The following is a 21,207-nucleotide window of genomic DNA, read 5'->3' as shown; positions in this document are numbered from 1 at the left end:
TAATTTATTATATATGTACAAGTGCAGTTTTTATATCAAAAATGACAATCTTTTACATTGAGAATAATATTACCATTATTCTAATAAAAATTTCCTATATTCCTATAAAAAGTAAAATATGAAACAAAATCATCAATAAAAACTTAAAACAATACAATAAATGCATCAGTAAACAATTAAATCCTTTTCATGCATGTTTCATCTCAAACCAGAACAGAAATAAAATAGATAAAATATAAAAGGGCATACACGCACTTCACATTAAATCTTTTGAAGGATATCTTTGAGTATATAACGAATGATGTAGTTCCAAATGATATCAACAATATATATGCTTAATCAGAATTATAACTTTTAAGTGTGTTTATTTTAAACATCTTGTTTACATAAATAAATAAAATCTTAGTTAAACGCATTCAAAAATTGTACGACATAATAAGATCAAGTCTCGTTGCATAATTTTGAATTTTCAGAAATAGAACTAAATTCCAGTCATAGGTTACAGGACATTTAGTTTCTTTTTAAGAACGGCTCTATATTTTCATAACAGTTTACAAGTGTCTTACGATTTTGAATTCTCTTTTAATTGAAAATAACGTATTTTCTTCCCACAGAATAGTAATGAGAGACTCGGTGATGAATCATTTAAAGAGACTGTAAACAATTTAAAATTCCAGCTCCATCTTTGCAATAAAAAGGTACAAGTTCTATGTAGAAATAAGTAGAACGGAGTCGTATGAAAAAGGTGAAGATAATGAATAGTGATAGATCTAAAAATAAATTACATAAAAAAATTGCCAGGACTCTTTGTATTATTTTATCTTAACCTTTAGTTAAACATCTGATCCGACATCTGGTTATTTCAAGGGTCCGTGTATTTGACCTATTCTCGATTTGCTTTGTACATTGGATTTATGAGGTTTATCACTGTTTGCTAGCTTCATCTCATTCAAAATATGATTTTTTTTTTCTCTCTAATACATGCATAGAGAGAATCACCTGATGCAATGGTAATCATTGTTCACTTTTTTTTATCATTTAACTTTAAGGAAATGAGTTCTTTAGGAATGTCTCTCTGTATTTCCTTCAAAAAGAACACTAACTGATGATGGTTCATAATCCTAAGCGTTCGCTCAACAAATGAATCATACCTATGTCTCCATGTTCATTGGCAATATCTACAACTGATTTACCATGACTATCTTTGACATTTAACAAGTGTAGGTGTTTTGTTGATAAATACCTACAAGCATCATATTTACCATTCAAACAAGCTATGTGCAAAATACTCTGACCATCATTTGAAAGGGCATTGACGTCTAATCCTTTTTCTATTAGAAAAGAAACAATGTCTACACTTCCTTCACTGCAAGCTGAATGTAACGCCGTCCATCCGTCATTGTCTCTTATTTCTAGTAAATCTGAAAAATGATTGACCAAATACTCACACATCTCCATTTTACCAGAACGACAGCATTGATGTAAAACCGTTTCACCTACATCCTGTAGGTTCTTGATGTCCATCTTTTTCTCAATGAATAGCTTTACTAATTGAACATTACCTCCCCAGGCTGCATCATGCAACACTGAGTTACTAGATTTGTCCTTGATATCTAGGAGGTGGGGGTGATTCTCAACTAAGAACTCACAAATTTCAAACTTCCCATTGAGACAAGCAATATGCAGAATACTTTGGCCAACATTTGACAACGCATTTATGTCCAATCCATTTTCTATTAGAAAAGAAACAATTTCTACACTTCCTCTACTGCAAGCTGAATGTAACGCTGTCCATCCGTCATTGTCTCTTATCTCTAGTAAATCTGAAAAATGATTGACCAAATACTCACACATCTCCATTTTACCCGAGCGACAGCATCGATGTAAAACTGTTTTACCTTCATCCTGCTGTGTATGTATGTCCATTTTTTTCTCAATCATTAGTTTTACTATTTGAACATTACCTCCCCAGGCTGCATCATGCAACACTGATTCACGAGTTTTGTTCCTGACATTTAATAGATGGGGATGATTCTCAACTAAGTACTCACAAATTTTAAACCTCCCACTAAAACAAGCTATATGCAGCATACTTTTACCATCATTTGATAAGGCATTAATGTCCAATCCTTTTTCTATTAGAAAAGAAACGATTTCTACACTTCCGCCACTGCAAGCTGAATGTAACACTGTCCATCCCTTTTTGTCCCTTATCTCTAATAAATCTGAAAAATGATTGACCAAATACTCACACATCTCCATTTTACCCGAGCGACAGCATCGATGTAAAACTGTTTCACCTTCATCCTGCTGTGTATGTATGTCCATTTTCTTCTCAATCATTAGTTTTACTATTTGAACATTACCTCCCCAGGCTGCATCATGCAACACTGATTCACGAGTTTTGTTCCTGACATTTAATAGATAGGGATGATTCTCAACTAAGTACTCACAAATTTTAAACCTCCCACTAAAACAAGCTATATGCAGCATACTTTCACCATCATTTGATAAGGCATTAATGTCCAATCCTTTTTCTATTAGAAAAGAAACGATTTCTACACTTCCGCCACTGCAAGCTGAATGTAACACTGTCCATCCCTTTTTGTCCCTTATCTCTAATAAATCTGAAAAATGATTGACCAAATACTCACACATCTCCATTTTACCAGAACGACAGCATTGATGTAAAACCGTTTCACCTACATCCTGTAGGTTCTTGATGTCCATCTTTTTCTCAATAAATAGCTTTACTATTTGAACATTACCTCCCCAGGCTGCATCATGCAACACTGAGTTACTAGATTTGTCCTTGACTTCTAGGAGGTGGGGGTGATTCTCAACTAAGAACTCACAAATTTCAAACTTCCCATTGAGACAAGCTCTATGCAGAATACTTTTACCACCATTTGATAAGGTATTGATGTCCAATCCTTTTTCTAATAGAAAAGAAACGATTTCTACACTTCCGCCACTGCAAGCTGAATGTAACACTGTCCATCCGTCATTGTCTCTTATTTCTAGTAAATCTGAAAAATGATTGACCAAATACTCACACATCTCCATTTTACCAGAACGACAGCATTGATGTAAAACTGTTTCACCTTCATCTTGTAGGTTCTTGATGTCCATCTTTTTCTCAAACAATAGTTTTACTATTTGAACATTACCTCCCCAGGCTGCATAATGCAAGACCGAGTTACTAGATTTGTCCCTTATATTTAAGAGATGGGGATGATTCTCAACTAAGTACTCACAAATTTCAAACTTCCCATTATGACAAGCTATATGCAGAATACTTTTACCATCATTTGACAAGGCATTTAATTCCAATCCATTTCCAATTAAAAAAGAAACAATTTCTACACTTCCTCTACTGCAAGCTGAATGTAACGCCGTCCATCCGTCATTGTCTCTTATCCCTAATAGATCTGAAAAATGATTGACCAAATACTCACACATCTCCATTTTACCAGAACGACAGCATTGATGTAAAACCGTTTCACCATTTTTCTGTAAGGTATTGATGTCCATCTTTTTCTCAATGAATAGCTTTACTATTTGAACATTACCTCCCCAGGCTGCATCATGCAACACTGAGTTACTAGATTTGTCCTTGACATCTAGGAGGTGGGGGTGATTCTCAACTAAGAACTCACAAATTTCAAACTTCCCATTGAGACAAGCTCTATGCAGAATACTTTTACCACCATTTGATAAGGCATTAATGTCCAATCCTTTTTCTATTAGAAAAGAAACGATTTCTACACTTCCGCCACTGCAAGCTGAATGTAACGCTGTCCATCCGTCATTGTCTCTTATTTCTAGTAAATCTGAAAAATGATTGACCAAATATTCACACATCTCCATTTTACCAGAACGACAGCATTGATGTAAAACTGTTTCACCTTCATCTTGTAGGTTCTTGATGTCCATCTTTTTCTCAATCAATAGTTTTACTATTTGAACATTACCTCCCCAGGCTGCATAATGCAAGACCGAGTTACTAGATTTGTCCCTTATATTTAAGAGATGGGGATGATTCTCAACTAAGTACTCACAAATTTCAAACTTCCCACTATGACAAGCTATATGCAGAATACTTTTACCATCATTTGACAAGGCATTTAATTCCAATCCATTTCCAATTAAAAAAGAAACAATTTCTACACTTCCTCTACTGCAAGCTGAATGTAACGCCGTCCATCCGTCATTGTCTCTTATCCCTAGTAGATCTGAAAAATGATTGACCAAATACTCACACATCTCCATTTTACCAGAACGACAACATTGATGTAAAATTGTTCCACCATTTTTCTGTAGGGTATTGATGTCCATCTTTTTCTCAATGAATAGCTTTACTATTTGAACATTACCTCCCCAGGCTGCATCATGCAACACTGAGTTACTAGATTTGTCCTTGACATCCAAAAGCTGGGGATAGTTATCAACTAAGTACTCACAAATTTCATACTTCCCACTATGACAAGCTATATGCAGAATACTTTTACCATCATTAGACAAGGCATTGGAATTAAATCCTTTTTCTATCAGAAAAGAAACAATTTCTACATTTCCTCCAGAGCAAGCTGAATGTAACACTGTCAATCCGTTATTATCTCTAACAGATATTAAACATGGATGCATATTTACTAGATACCTACACATTTTCTCTCTACCCATAGCACAACACAGGTGTAACACAGTCTGTCCACTATTTGTTGTATAATTGACATTTAATCCTTTACTTGATAGATACTTGAAAAGATCTACGTTGCCTACATTAGCTGCATAATGGAGCACATTTCCCCCATTATTGTCACGAACATCCAGTAACTGAGGATATCTACTCAACAGATATTCACTCATATCATAATGACCATTTCTACATGCAATGTGCAAGATAGATTGACCTGAATTATTTTTTTTATCTACCTTGGGTTTATTGTACCTTGATATATGTAATATATTTTCATTCTGAAAGACGCTTAGTATATATTCAAACATATCTATTTTCCCACTGAAAGCTGCCCAATACAAAAGACTTTTTCCACGAATATCTGTGTGTTCCTGGAGTAATGCAGGGTATGTCTCAATAAGGTATTTCACCATGTCTGTCCTTCCATTCTGACAAGCACAGGTAAGAACAGTGTGACCATTGTCTCGATCTTTTTTATATGGATCAAAGCCAAACTTTAACAGAAGATTAAATACATGTGTGTCTCCAGAACTTGCAGCAGAATGTAATGCATTGCCCCCTTGGTCGTCTTCTATATCTATAAGGAATGGATATTTTGCCAGAACTTGTTCAATTAATTGTGTTTGTTGCATAGAACAGATTTCCTGGAGTAAACTATGTCTTATACAACTCCAGACAGGATGTAGGGAAGATGAAATTTGATGAAGATCAAGAAACTCACAAACTCGGAGCAATAAGTCTATATTGCCACTTTGCACAGCATAAAAACATGTTTGAAGATCACATTCCACATTTGATGACAAAATGAGATAAGCAATATCGGGTTGATTTTTTGAGCAAGCGGCGTTAAGTGATCTGTATTTTGCTCTTTTTTCTGAATTTGGTAGTAAATATTCAACCCATCGCTTATTCCCCGCCTTTGAAAAATGCACAATCATTGGATCTCCCTTGATATCACGACATGTTTGAAATATGGAAGTGCATTGTTCTGTTTGTAATACGTGCTCATGGAAGTTTGGATCATCCCATAATTCCAGTTTTGATATGGAAGAATACCCAATCACAGACCTTTCTGTAATGACATTTGCAATGCGACGGACAACAATTTTAAATAGTCTTTGTCCTATCAAAACTTGTGTGCTGTTTGGTTTTTTTAAATGTAGTCAGAGTCAGAAGTAACGACGGATGACACATTTGGATCATTTTTTCAGGATCAAAATTAAACAAGACACTGAAAAGAGATTCCTGTACTGAGCTATGAGAAAATTTGTAGGTGTTATCTATTGTGTCACGAATAATTAAAAACCCCTCAAAACAATTAATATTGTCCTGGAAATCGTTAATATACATGTATGAGTTTTGTAGACCTACAAACTCCAAAGAGGTGCGTTTCATCTGAAAATCCATGTGAGGGTTATCAATCAAATCGAAGTCTACTGTTCCTCCTCTCAGGAGAAGATACACTAAAGCAGCGGTTTTTCCAGTTCGAGTTTTCATTAATGTTTTGAAGTAGTTTTTCAAAAACATCATTGGATTTGGTAAAAAGGCACATACATTTTCTTTAATAGCTGCATCGCTTCTTGCCAATTTACAACATTGTGGAAACCCTATAGTTAATGGCATTTCATACACCTTACTGATAAGTTCATTGTCTTCTATGTATTTAGATAGCTCATATTTTTCTGATAGCTGTAGGATTTCTTCCTTCAGCAATGCATTTTTCTTGCTTGATAGATCAACCAGGGACGACATGAAAAAATCGTCATCGCACTCGTTTTGTAGATATTCCTGATAAACATCATTTCTTAGTGCAAATATCAATCTGTTTGATTTATTATCATTGTCACTTTCAATCAACACTTTTAACATCTCGGCCATAGCTTTAAATTCTTGAACATCATGGCTTGACAATGAAAATTCTCCAAATAAATTGTCAATGAATACCACAATGCCATTGTCCTGTGATATGCTTCCATACAGATCTGTCAACTTGTAAAGCTGAAGAGGAAATTTTCCATCATCCATCAATTCTTTAATTAACATCTTGGCGATTGTGGTTTTTCCAGTTCCAGGGTTACCTTTGATGACGACATACCTATTATTGTCCATCAGTTTTTTCGCTCTGTCAAACGCACGAGTTTTTACAAATAGATGGCTCATGGCTTCAGTATGCTTTGATATCATTTTTTTTGTTCTTTCTAAGAATAAAGAGATGAGTTTTCTACTTTTATGGTATAAAAATGTCATTGAAGTGATTACGTTCATATAAATTTTCAAAACTCGTTTATTTATCGATCTACAAAGACATTAAATTTGCATCAGTTATGTTACTTTGATATGGTGAAATTGTTTTAATGCATTTAATATTTAAAAGCCATGATGCATTTAATATGATTTTATTAATATTTAAAAGTTATATTTCATTTATTATGATATGATCATTGAATCGAAAATTATTTAAATTGCCGTAATATTAATATAATATAATCTAAGTTATATATTGGTAGAATTATTTTTGGATTGATGAAAGTTCTTCATTTAAAATAAACGTACACTGTATCTCAATATAAGAATAGTATAAAAAAGGTGTTCCTTTTAAAGAATATTATTTTTTTCCTTCGTTTGAATTGTCGGTTATTCATTACAAAGCACGCTATGTTTAGATTCAGAAGAAGTCTTTTAGATTAAAAATAAATTCTATTTGATCGTCACAGAAGTTATCAAAGTATGTAAGTATTTATCTATTTAATATCCTGTAGAATTTATATATAATTTACAACATGTTAAAAGTTGATTTTGCAACTTAGTGATTTGATTGTTTATCTATATAAGAATTATTTGTTTACGAAGGAATTTATTGATCAAATTTATTAATTCTGTTACGAAATACAATATAATATAACAAAGGAGTGTGAAACAGAATAGTCTTGATTAACCAATACACTAGTTTTAATAATTCAAAGTATGCTATTTTTACATTCAGTTTAAGAGTTTCAAACAAATTGATCAATTAAATGTATAAAGAATATTCATTATAAATTTGCTATATTATCATATAAGGTTAATAAAAGTGGTTTGAAAGATCTCGAACCATGGGTTTTTGATTGCTCCCTTACTTTGGTTGCGTTTTATCCATGATTACGAAAATGCATATTTTGTATATAATTTTCCATTATAACAATTTATACAAATGCCTGAGTATTATGAAATGTATTTAAACTTTTCACTGTGTTCTCAAATTTCTAAATTTATATTGCAAAGTAAGTAAAAAAATGATCTTTTTATAAGCATTCTCTATTCAAACTAAAATCTTCACAATCGCTGTTGATGATATATAGATTTGATTACTTTTCATGTTTTATTGTACGCCTTCACAATTGTATTTCTTATATGGAGTTAAGAATTAAAACAAATAAATCCGGCGCGTTTTATTACTATTTTGTTTGTGGTTGAAGGAAGATTCTTTGTTTCCCTAAAGGATGTTTTATGAATAATATGTTAAACAATTAATTCTTTTGCAGAAATTCTTTGTGTTTTCTCCTGACATATGCACAAATAGAAAAATATATTGTAATGAAAAAATTAAGAATTGGTGAAAATCAACTTCCTAATCAGAATTTTGATAAATAGTTTCATGCACCCTTTATTGGATAATAACCGTCTGGTGATACTTTTTTTTCACTAATTATTTAGTGGCACAGAGGTAGAGCGTCTGTTCTAGAGTCGTGGAGTAAGGAGTTGATTTTTACAATACGGGTTCGAATCCCACTGTGGCAAGTGGATAAAAAATAATTGGCGAAAAACTACTTCCTAATCAGAATTTAAATAAATAGTTTCATGTACCTTTTACTAGATAACCTTAATGGTTAATAACCATCTGATGATTTTTTTTACTAGTTATTTGGTCGCCAGCGTGGCGCAGTTGTAGAGAGTCTGCTCTAGAGTCATGGAGTAAGGAGTTGATCCTTACGTTGCGGGTTTGAATCCCACAGTGGCACGTGGAGACCGGTCCTTCGGATGAGACTATGTATAAACCCAGGTCCCCTGTCACGGCAGGCGTTGACACGAAAAAAGATCCCTCACTGCTCAATGGCCTTGAGTGCCGAATATAGGTTAGAAATTGCAGCCGGCAAGTGGTGAAAAATTCTCCACAAAGCAACAAACAAACTAATTAGCATTTGAAGAAAAAATCATATAAAAAGATTTTGAAAAATAATTCCCTGACAGTTTTCATTATGTAAATAGACCGAAAAAGCAGATAAATATTAAATGTGTTCTTTGAACAGTTAAGGTTTAATGATCATAAAAAACCTAGACATTTAACAACTAAATACAAGTACAATGTAAGTACAATGTAAGTGGAATTTCTTAAATTAGTTAAATTAAAATTAAAACGTCCATGGAGAATATTGATTTCACAGAGTTTAATATATCGATGTGTTTGTTCTTTTGTTAAATGTCCTGAAATATCTGAAATTTAAATACCAAAACAATCATATAATATCTGTCATTGTTCAAAATTCTCTTACCGATCATTCTTGCAACTCTGGGGTCTACAAGAGAAAACAATGAGGTCATTAATCAGAATTCAGAAGAAGTCATATTAAGAATAGAAAAACTGTTCTTATCTTTTATTAATAAGAGTTTTAAAAGGTTTTATTTAATTTTTTGCACAAACCTAACATTTTCTCACATTATTTGCATCATTCTGTTCAGTTTGCATAAATTTTGTTTAATGACATTGCCATTTCTGATGTATGAAATATCATGATACTTGTGCGATGAAGGAGTAAGCAAACCCTATTGATCGGTAACACCCGCCGTTTGTTCATTGTCATGATCGAGCAAACGGAAAAATCTGTCGACAATTCAGTGTGAAAATAATGTCCTAACAATTTGTATGAAAAACGACAGAATTTTGACTTTATGATGATTGTATTTGCTGACAAGGTCATTGTAGCTACCATGTGTCCTTTGTAGGACTAGGCTTAGTTAAAACCGAATTGCGTCCCTCATTTGATCCTTAAACATGTTAAATGAGGCTTGTTTTAAACCAGCATTTATTCTGATTCGAATCATTAACAGAGGTCACGCTAGGGTGACAAAGTGAAAAAAAAATATCAAATTTCCTCAATTCTGATGGAATTCTGTGCAATTTGAGATATTTTGTGTTTGCCTAAGATTTTTTTTCTACGTAATATGTATCTGACACTTTTGCATGAAGTATATATATTTGTTGGATAGGCAAGCTTGTCCTATGTGATTTCCGAAACAAAATATTGGTTAATTCGATGAAAATTTGAATAGAAATGAGAAGATTCAGATATTAGCCAATTTTCGGACCTCCCTGTGACCTCTGTGTATTCTTTCTCTTAGAACCAATCCTCAATTTTTAACAGGAAGGACAACAAATGTTTAATGTTGGACGTCTGTGTTGTTCTGAGATGCACTCCAAACTATGCGCCAAAATGGGTTATCTCCTGTCGTGTTTCTTGAAGTTATAATTAGCCAAAGACAACTAATTATATAAAATCCTTTAGTATTTTGTCACTGAAAAGTCAAAAACCTGAAAAATCTTGATGAATGAAGTTGCCGGAATATGCCACAATGTGCAATATCCTCTACTACATACAACTATTTATTAAAAAATAACACGGTGATCTACATACTGCATTTTTTGTCTTTATTGTCTCATTTAAAGGCCCAATAACGGCTTTAATTAATATACACATAGTTATATTTACCACGAGGGAGCGCTGGTTCTCTTTGAGTTATCTGCACATTATCTGCAAAAAATAAACAAAGATTGTTGTTAACAGAACATATGAGGTTAGTTTGTTTATTCTTCGTTATCGTTAACTCTTTTTATGATTGATGATCTGATACATTAGATATTATACATTACTTATCTCTACCAAATGAATATTTTGATATGCATAATCTAACATGAAATAGGATTCATTATGTTATACAAGAAAATACCGCTTACTTACTTGATAGAAAATCCACAGTAGTATGAAGATCTCGGATATCTCCAAGAAAGTCTATGTATTTTTTCTCTTGCTCTGGGTCCATGGAGCAGGTTTTTATCGTGTTGACTGCATCCTGGAAAACCGTTTTGGTTCCTAGATGTCGCTCTAGCTCAACCACAATGTCCCGGATGTTTCGCCATTCCTGTCTAAATTCTGACTCTGATAGAGAGAGATCAGCTGAATGTCCGTAGTATTTGTTCCTAAGAAGGCGAATTCTTTCAATGTTGGCTGTAACGCTTCTGTCTCCGGGATTAGGAATCTCTCCCCAACCTTTGGAATGTGGTGCTATTTTACTTACATTGCGTAGAAGAAAATACAATAAGGATATGTCTAAGTCTGAATAATCACCACTGTATTGTTTTGTTGATTTCGGGAAAACAATCTCTGATTGTGTTTTGTTGAGGGGATTTCTTTGTCCATGTGGAAGATTATCTGTAAATTCTTTAACTTTTCTGGACAAATCAGATGGTTGCACATCTGTCTTTAGAATGTCCCGTAACACATCAGTACATGGACCCAGTATTAGCCTCGCCAGTCGAGCAGTGTTTGTTGTCTCTGGTGTAGAGGTGTAGCACTTTGATAAAGACATATCGTTGTAAAAGTTTTAGGGCTCTATCTTCGCCATAAAAGGATTACCGTACAACCTTTAATAACAAAAAATAATCTTAAAATTATTTTAATGTTTGAAAAATAAAACCATATCCTTATTTTCCAAAACACATATTTTACTATATTTTCAACTTTATAACAGATTGGCATTTACTCATCCATTTCGTTTTCGACTTTAACACTTTGAGTTTCTGTGTAATTTTATAAGTGCACGAAGGTTGATCGGAGAGTAATGTCACAACTGCTACAAAATCTTTAAAAATTGAAGGCTGTCAAAGGAATTTAACATACTAATTCCCCGTCCTGTTTCTTTTCTTTGTCCCAGAGGGATTTTTTTCTTTTCGTTCATATAGTTTACTTCATTAAATATTTGTATGAACAAAACATAGAGTTATGTTTCAATTAAAAGGATCTCAAAATCCTTCTCTTTTTTTATTTATCTAAAGCTTTTTATGACTTCTCAAATCAGGTGGAGATACTTCTTTTCTTAAAGATTTTACACAAAACATCTGTAGATGGACTAAGTATAAGCCTTGCCAGTTGAGCACTGTTAGTTGTTTCTGTTGTAAATGTATAGTCCTTTGATAAAGACATACTGACTATTGTTAAGTTCCCTCTGTTGTAAAAATAAAATACATGCATATTATTCTTTCTTCATTGAACATTATTAAATAGGGTGTAAAAAGTTGATTTTTTCAATGAGTATTTCAATGTCTTGATAGGGTTGTAAAATTGAATTAAATTGTGAATACAAATCTATATAGCATATATATCTGTTTTTTTTTAAATTTCATTGAATAAATTATATCCACCAAGGAATTGTTCTTTAAAAAAACAATAATTTATGTAACTAATAATTATCAAGCCCAAAAGTCCACACAGATAGGTTAAGGCTTTCCATAGAATATCACAGTGCACACCGTGACTTCACTTCTCTGAACTACCAGTGTATGACATCATAATAGAAAATGACGTCGAGGCACTACAAACTTGAGGTGTTGTGACAGGGAGAGTGTCATAAATTGTATACCTTATTTCAAAATGTATGTAAGATGTCAGAACCTTATTGCAAAATTCGTATGTCTTATTGTATTTTTTAAGTCTCAAATGTCCGATTTTTATATATCAAAACATGTCTCTTAATTATCCTTAAATGAAATTTGGCGTTTTCAAAATGCATACGAAATATGTACATTTGAAATGCACACTGATTTATACCCATGGTTAGAGGTAGAATTTATTATTTGTGCAGAAAAGAGTCTGGCACATTAACGAGGATTATTTTTAGATCTTTTATTGAAATCTGTAAGAGATTATTTTCTAGCTGACTGACTTTTTTTACTGTCATTTAAACTCTGAATTTTCGATGGATTTTTCCGTCAGACTGTTCTGGTCAATGTGGACGCGGCGGATGTGATCGATAGACAGAATGCTTACTCCATGGCACCTGATCCCACCTCTGATTTTTTTTCAAAGGTCTGCTCTTCTCCATATTTCAAGAAGACAATCAATGATATTGTGTTCATCTGTGTATTAAGTAATTATTTACGAAAGCTTTTAACCTTAATTATTTACGAAAGCTTTTAACCTTGTTTAGAGTCCCTAGTAGATTCCTTTTAAACAACATCTAAAAGGAAAATGTGTGAATACGGATCTTTTTAATGACATCTTTAAATCGAATAACAATGCCGTGTCACGTAAAAAGAGATTATTTTCTCTCTCTCATCTTTAGAGAGCTAGAGAATCATCTATTTTAAGACAAGGGTTACTCTGTTAAAGATAAGATTTAGACCGGTCACCCGCAGCGTGCTTATCGTCATGATATGGCAAACAGAATACAGTGCTTAAATGATTGCCAAACAATTAGTATAAAAAACTTTAGCCGGCATTCGATTTAATAACACATTTAGAATCTGTAGCTCTGATTACGGCAAAGTTTCGTGATCGGAAGATCATTTTTCAAGACCGCCATCCTCTACAAAACATATGAAGGTATAATTGCATAAAATATTTTGTTAAAAAAGGATAAAGTTATATTATGTTAAATTTGTGAATTAAATAGGTATATACAGGTCATAAAATGATAAATCAAACTGTATTGTGATGGTGAGTATCTTTATCTTCGCAGTGTCTCCCTCGCTATCGTCGCTGCTATCTCACAATGTTCACATGTTTTTCCAGATTTTTTTCTTGCTGATAATTCAAATATATTTCATATCTACAAAATCAGTCATTTGGTCGTCCATAACGCAGAAATACAGGTGTATCGCGTATATTTTAGTTAAATTAACATGAAGAGCTGATTAGCCCAAGTTGCCTTTGACGTCACATGGTCACGTGATTGCTATCTAATTAACTTGCATATTTAATTCAGGAGTTTTCATTTGAGTCTGCCCGTTCTTATCAATGAGCACACGGCGGGTGTGACAAGTCTACAGGGACTGCTTACTCCTCATCACCTGATCTAACCTCTGATGTTTTTCAAAGGTCTGCGTTTGCTATGCTCCTGGTTATGTTCCCCAAATGGAGTTTGGGAACATATTGTTTTTACTCTGTTTCTTATTATTAGGTTCTTCCGTCTTCAGCGGAAGACCCTTCTATTATTCTTAGGTTTCTTTTTTACCTTTATTAAGGTCTTCCGTCTCCAACGGAAGACCTTATTGTTTTCGTTCGGTTTCTTTTTCCCTATTATTATAAGGGTCTTCCGTCTTCTGCGGAAGACCCTTCTATTATTCTATTGTTGATTTTTCACTTTTCTTATTATTATTAAAGTCTTCCGTCTTCTACGGAAGACCTTCTTGTTATTCTTAGGTTTCTTTTTCACTTTTATTAGGGTCTTCCGAAGCTTCCTTTCGGAAGACCCTACTGTTATTCTACTGTTTCTTATTATTATTTTATTTTTTTTCCCGCCGATTTTTGACAGGCGATTTCTCAGAGACCTTTCGTCGGATTCTTATGAAACTTTCAGGATAGATACATTGCATTAAAGCCTAAAAATGTTTTTTTTTTCATTTTTTTGATATTTGCCTCTGTTTATGAGTAATTGCCTTTTAATTGATATTTGGGATGTCTTGTGTCCAGCAGAAATCTCAGAAACGACATACAATGTTTACATGAAAGTGGGAGAATTTGTAGTTTATGCATTGTAGATGCGCAGAATGTTAAAATTATTGGCTAATTTTTTAAGGTTCGGAAGCTATGTGACACCAAATTTTAAGAATTTTTTTTCCATGAAATTTTGCTGCTTTTTGTCTAATAACTTTTAAACTGAGAATAATTTGGTAAGACATGTAGAACAAAAGTTGTGTGTAATTACAAGAGCTTTCAGATACGATCAAGAAAAAAGGGCTGGCCCCTATATTTAGGGGTCAGTACGTCATAAATGTCTTTTTTTCAAATAGCTAAAAATGTTGACATTTCCTACAAAATTTTTAGTTTATACTATCTAGCATACTAAATCTTTTTATTTGCCATAAAAAGAAAAGACAATCATGCTTTATTTAAAGCTATTTTTCGAAATGAATTTCATGTAATAAATTATAAGAACAAGTTGTCTACAAGCTAAAAATAGATCAACGCGTACATGCCTTGTCAGACCTAAATGTATACAATTATTACTATATGACGGCTTTCTATTATGCTGGTACTGAAATATGTAGCCTATATATTTGTCACTTTAAGCACCTATCTAGATTCTAATTCATATGTTAGTGTTACAATATCGCAAAATGTTTTGGTTCGATCTCACTGGATGTAAACATTCAACGGCATTATGGGTAGGGGACCAGCTACTATACTCTTGGAGATGAAAATAATTAATTTTCCCATCAGTTATGCTTTTATGAAAAATGTAAGCATTATTTTTATGAAAAACGACATGAAAAAACATATGAAGGGGGATTTCGGTGATTTTGATAGGCATTTCGGTGTTTCTTAGGGGCATTTCGGTAATTACTGGGCATTTCGGTGATTCGTGTTACCTCCAGCATGGCGGTATGTGTCAACGAACCAAATATTCGCACTCTATGTTTGACATTGATTGCGTATGTAGACGTGCATTATTCAATCCGCTGCTAGGCTTATGTGCATATTAACATTTCTGATTATGTATGTGGAGCATTAGTGTAAAGAAGGATTTATTCTGAGTTTTAATCTAAAGATCTTGTGTGCGATTGCGAGGAAATTCTGACGGCGGAGTATTTTTGAACGAGTAAGAAGAGAGTTATCAGTGATGTGGTAGTGTCTATGTCATTCCTGTGAAGCATGAACGATTCAAAAGAATTAAGGTAAGATTTTTTTTACTTAATTAAATTATTTGGAATTTACACAGATTGATAAATGCCAGCACGCACATGATATATACACTGATCAGCTGATGTTATCCATTTTATAGTACAGACTCAAACTGTAATTAAACACTTTGATGACATTATCAAACTTTTACTACAATAGTTTGTAATGCTTATAAATACTTTATTAGATTTTATTTCTCAAAGAATTTGAAATAATTCATTTTAAGTTGTAAAAAGCAGATGGTACAGTTCAGCTGCAGCGATAAGATTAAGAATAAAATAGTGTATGTTAAATAGTATATCAAACTTTGTTTTCTTTGTGGAGTGTGGTTATGAAATTTATTTTGAGCACAATGCAACCGTATGTTGGGTAGTACATGGCAGACCCAAATGAAAAAAAAAAAAAAACAACAAAAAACTTGTATGTTTGGTAATGGATAGTTTTCATAGGCTGTGTAAATTTCACAGTCATGGCAGTGAATACTCTAAATATAGCTATAATCGATGATGTTGTATAACTATTTGGCAGAGATTTAATAGTTTGAAATTCTGTGTGAAGTCAGTTATACCAGCTAGTGAACAGCGAATGACATAATCATGAATCAAGAATTTTTCACTTATATGGAGACACTACCGATTGCCGGTGGAGAACTGCAGGTTTTGTTCTATGCTTGGCACTCAGGGCCATTGAGCAGTGAAGAATCTTTTTCGTGCCAGCACCTACTGCAACACGGGACCTCGGTTTATACGGTCTCATCCAAAGGACATGTCTCCACGTCCCACAGTGGCATTCAAACCCGTGACGTAAGGATCAACTCCTTACTCCACGACTCTAGAGCAGGCACTCTTACCACTGTGCCAAGCAGTCATTAGTTGTCCAGATTTATTTTTAGTTGTTTGTTTTATTTAAATCTTCTGAGAAATTTTCAGTCGCGGTTTCACTCTTCCTAGCACCTATGTAAGCGCATACTGAAACACGAGACCTCGTTTCATATGGTTTTATCCATAGGATCTGTATCTTTGTCACTCATTGGATTTGAACCCATATGAACTGAAAGTACAAAGGGTTATGTCCATTCGGAGTAATTATAGCCACAGATTTTATTAGTCAGAATGAAAATGTATTAGCCTGAAACTAACGGACTAATGTAAGTGTCAAACCTTGCACATTAAGGATCAGCTCCTTATTTCACAACTCTAGAACAAAATGAGAAAATACTCTAACAACTTTGCCGTGTTATTCTTGAGAACAGAAAGGCATAGGTTCAACAATACAATAGCCAAAATACTTTAAATATTGCTGTATGTCAGAATTTGATATTCTGTAACACATGTAAAAAGTCATGCAGCTTAATTAAATTTCTCAGGTATATTTCTTGATCAGTGTATATATACAGCAAAAAATTGGAAATGTTTTATATGAAAGTTTGAAATAAATTTTAGGGATGGCAGTTGGATAAATTTTTGAAACTCAGGTTAGTCCGAAATTTTTCTCACCAAGTAACAGGTTAATCAAACAGACAGGACTTGTTAGAAATTTTGTCTTAATTTTTTTTTCATTTCATTTTCTTACATGTATAAAACAATTTGTAAACAATGATAATACTCAGAATTCTTTACTTTCACTAATAAATTAAGACTTTAATTATTAGTTATTTCCTATGTAGCTAGTAACACGAGCTTGGATTGGTAAAATTACAAAGTTGGGTGTAAATTTCCGTACACCCGACTTAAGCCAGGGGTAAAAAATTTGACTTTACAATGCATAGTTTCTCTATGATAAAAAGCAAATAACATGAGGTCACGATGCATTGTAGGACGTAGTATATCTTATCGATAGCTTGAAACACAGTTGATTGGACTTGTTTACAAAGAATTTATTCGGGTACATAGGAAATAAGTTCTCTATCCAGGTCAAATCAAGGGTGTATGGGGATTTACCTAGGGTTTTATTCTAGACAACCTGAGTCCGAAGTATCCAGGTCCAATCAGGGGTGTAGGGGAATTTACCCCAGGCTGTATTACATACACCCCTGCCTCGGCCTCAGGGTGTCTGGAATAAAACCCTGGATAAATCTCCATATACCCTTGATTGGACCTGGATCACCTATATTATCTGCATTCAATCAAGGGTGTACGTGGATTTCATCCCAGGTTTTATACCATACACCCGAAGGCTGTACACCCTGTACAACCTTGATTGGACCTGAAAAAGAAATTATTTCATATGTAACGAATAAATTCTTTATAAACCCAAGTCTTATCAATGGTGTTTCAAATTATCGATAAAATTTACTTCGGGTTACTCTGCATTGTCATGATTGTGACGTCATGTTATTTGCTTTTTGTGCTAGAGAAACAATATGTTATGATGTCACAATATTTACCCGAGCTGGAGCCAGGTGTACAGAAATTTACATTTGGCTTGCTAACCAATCAAAACTTGTGTTACAATCTAGATAGGAATAATGAAAAAAATTGATTGTTTGCTGTTTTAAATCCCATCGAGAATTTTTCACTGATGTAGAGACATCACCACATACCATGAAGGGCTTCAAAGGGCTCGACATTAACGCTTGTCCGCATGTCCGGTACCAGTGAAAAAAAATTACGGACAAGTGAATATTGCTGGGCACTTGTCCAATTGGACAAGTGCATTTTAATGTAAAGAAGTCTCTAAATAATAAAAAGAACAACTTGAAAGTCAATAGGTAGTTTCAAGACGGAAACCCTACATAAAAACCGGATTTCGATTCACATTTGATCGGGATTGAAGTTCACTAATTGCACACTACTGAAAAGGCATGGAACTTACGAATCTAACAAAGTTTGGATTCTGTTTGATGTTGACAGGTTAACTTGTTGTTGTTAGATAAAATTTTGTTTTATGTGTTTGTTGTATTTATCAATAACATCACGAATAAATCAAGCACATGTCATGTGTAATGGACTTTATTTTAGGCCAAATAAAAAAATATGTGTGGTTCCGGTTACCCGACCTTCCCTATTTTATACCCCCGACCCTAAACTTTTTTTTGGCAATTTTCATATTTTTTCCAGAATTTTCCCCGATTTCCATCAATGGCTCCAGTTTAAGTTTTAGTTTCAGCAATGACGGCATCCTTGCAAAACAAATAGTGTTAAATCCAAAGCAAGCTAGCATGTAGGTGTCCCCTACCAATATTGACTAGTATATTATCACACCACATCTAAATATCATTTGCAAAGCAGTCATAGGTATTATTTAGAAAAAAATAATTAAATCATTTTGTTTAAAAAAAAAAAAAACAAAACAAAAAAACCCCTACCTACCTACCCTAATTTTTTTGGAAGTGTAACCGGAACTACACATATTTTTTTGTTTGGCCTTAGTTTTCAACAGTGTTTGAAATAACTGTGCGCCCGACCGCCCGAGACGCACAAATTTTGCAGTGGGCGAACAAATTTGCATGTATTGACGCCCGGATGGACATGTTGAAATTTTCGATAATTAAAATTCATATATTTGATAAATCTTTTTCATATCAAGTAATAGTATTGGTAGCAAAGTTTAACAAGCCAATAGGAAGAATTCATCAGTCTATAGATTCTGGTTTGAAGTTATGGTGACCTGGTTCCAGTCACATTATCGTTAAAAAACAAATTTATAAAAGACAATTTTTTTCTCGGGCAAGTAGATCTTTGGCAGGGCTGACAACTTTTACTAGCAGTCAGTCCTGCATGTCTGTCTAATTTTACAGTGAGTTTCAAACACTGGTTTTCAAGTTGACAGTATTAGATCTTTATTGAAAAATTTTCGGACAATTAAAGTTGAAGTTCGGACAAGTAAATGTCTTGGTCACTTGTCCGAATAAACAAGTAGGGAAAAAAGTTAATGTCGAGCCCTGCTTCACATTTAGACCTGACTTGGCACTCAGGCCATTGAGCAGTGAGGGTTCTTTATCGTGCCAACATCTACTGTGATATGGGGCCTCAGTTCTCCTCATCTGAAAAACCTGTTACTTTTACTTCTAATACTGGATGTTTGATGAAGGAACATGCAGTCACTATCTATGTTTATTTCTTAGGTTTGATGCAGTGAACGAGAATCAAACCCGGTACTTCCAGATCACGAATTGAATGCCCTACAACTAATTAAGCTACCATGACAGGCAATGAAATAGATTAAATACCATGTAAACCATTGCTTAGTAGAAAATATTAGTTGTTGTTTTAAACTCATCAATTGAAACAGAAAATGTAGGTCAAATTCTTCATGATGGGGGTTAATTTGTAAACTTTTGATTAATAATTGGATTATAATGACTAAATAAATGGGACTTGTTTTGATAGTCATATTTGAAAAATATATATGAAAATCATAACAAGTTACCATCTTTCAAACCAATTAGTCTATTAACCATTGCCATCATTAATAAATTTTACACATGTACTGCAAATTACATTATATGTGCATTTCTTTATGTGAAGTTACATTATATGTGCATTTCTTTATGTGAAGTTACATTATACATGATGTATGTGCATTTCTTTATGTGAAATCATGAAAAAAAAATTAACATTCATCCTTTTATTTTATTTTTATTACATCCTCAAATGACTGCATGTAAAAACCAGTACTTTACCAAATAATGCACAGAAAATGTGACAATATCATATTCAGAATGATGGTTTATTATTTATATGTTGCACAATATCGATTTCTTTTATTTTAACTTAAATAAGAAATTTCAAATTCATTTTAGATAAGTGTGACTGTCATCTGAAAACTGAATGTGAAATTTGATACCAAGCATGGCCATGATTTGCCAGAAGAACATCTGTTGGGAGAGGAAACAGAACATGCAGAATAAGCAGCATAGTAAAATTTAAACAGTCACACAAGGATAAAAGTTCATCTATCATTACCTATCATTAAGAACTTGTAATATGTGTAATTTTACAGTTTAATTTAGGGAGAGCTATTTTGGCATATACAACTACAGTCAAACCTCATTTTCTTGAATTAAATGAGAACGAGAATAAACTTTGAGATATCCGAGGATTCGAGATATCCAGGGTAAAATTCTTATAGAATAAGGGGTTGGGCCCCCAAAATCGCTTCGATATATCCATCGTATTCGAGATATTGGTGTTCAAGATACTGAAGTTCAACAGCTGTACTACAAGTGGAAACTTGCTTGCATGTTTCAAATTATTCTAGGACACAGGGCATATATATGTATAATGTGCAGCTTTCAAGTATAAGATTGAAGAGACGTTTAATCAATTTTCAAAGACAACAAAGCACTAAATTCTACAAAACTATTAGAGCTGTTTTATACTGTTTAGCTCACCTGAGCTAAGTGCTCACTTGAACTTTTCTGATTGAAGGGTGCCCAGTACTGCCTTATGTCTTTGTAAACTTTTCAATTTTAGCTAAACTGAGCCAATAACTGAACAAAATTTACCCATTGTTGTCATCGTCGTAAACTTTAAAAATCACAATGTCACAATTTCATTTTCTTCTCAGAACCACTGGGCCAATTTATATGAAACTTGGCACAGTGCATTGTTGAGTGAAGGGGATTCAAAT

The 21,207-nt window shown here is 33.4% G+C and overlaps 2 protein-coding genes across 2 annotated transcripts; both read right to left on the bottom strand.

The window, feature by feature from the left end:
* Window positions 1-1,113: 1,113 nt before the first annotated feature.
* Window positions 1,114-5,819, bottom strand: LOC133198515 (serine/threonine-protein phosphatase 6 regulatory ankyrin repeat subunit B-like). Its single transcript, XM_061334597.1, has one exon. The coding sequence runs from the start codon at window positions 4,867-4,869 to the stop codon at window positions 1,114-1,116; it is 3,756 nt and encodes a 1,251-aa protein (XP_061190581.1). The 5' UTR covers window positions 4,870-5,819.
* A 99-nt stretch (window positions 5,820-5,918) lies between these two features.
* LOC133198513 (uncharacterized) lies at window positions 5,919-11,320 on the bottom strand. The gene is made up of 5 exons (XM_061334596.1): window positions 10,693-11,320; window positions 10,444-10,485; window positions 9,229-9,252; window positions 6,071-6,897; window positions 5,919-5,930 (listed from the first exon to the last, which is right to left on the bottom strand). The coding sequence occupies exons 1-5, from the start codon at window positions 11,318-11,320 to the stop codon at window positions 5,919-5,921; spliced, it is 1,533 nt and encodes a 510-aa protein (XP_061190580.1).
* Window positions 11,321-21,207: the final 9,887 nt, after the last annotated feature.

This window comes from Saccostrea echinata, unplaced genomic scaffold (genome assembly GCF_033153115.1).
Source record: "Saccostrea echinata isolate AGI-Se365-2 ecotype Australia unplaced genomic scaffold, CSIRO_AGI_Sech_v1 ptg000033l, whole genome shotgun sequence".
Lineage (NCBI taxonomy): Eukaryota > Metazoa > Mollusca > Bivalvia > Ostreida > Ostreidae > Saccostrea > Saccostrea echinata.
This window is presented reverse-complemented; position numbering and strand designations above follow the sequence as displayed.

Coding starts and splice junctions, on each gene's coding strand:
- LOC133198515 (XM_061334597.1), bottom strand. CDS start 4,869: ATGAGTGAATATCTGTTGAGTAGATATCCTCAGTTACTGGATGTTCGT.
- LOC133198513 (XM_061334596.1), bottom strand. CDS start 11,320: ATGTCTTTATCAAAGTGCTACACCTCTACACCAGAGACAACAAACACT. Junction 9,253..10,443: donor AGAACCAGCGCTCCCTCGTG/GTAAATATAACT, acceptor TTTCTCTTGTAG/ACCCCAGAGTTGCAAGAATG. Junction 6,898..9,228: donor CAGAGTTGCAAGAATGATCG/GTAAGAGAATTT, acceptor CTTTATTCTTAG/AAAGAACAAAAAAAATGATA.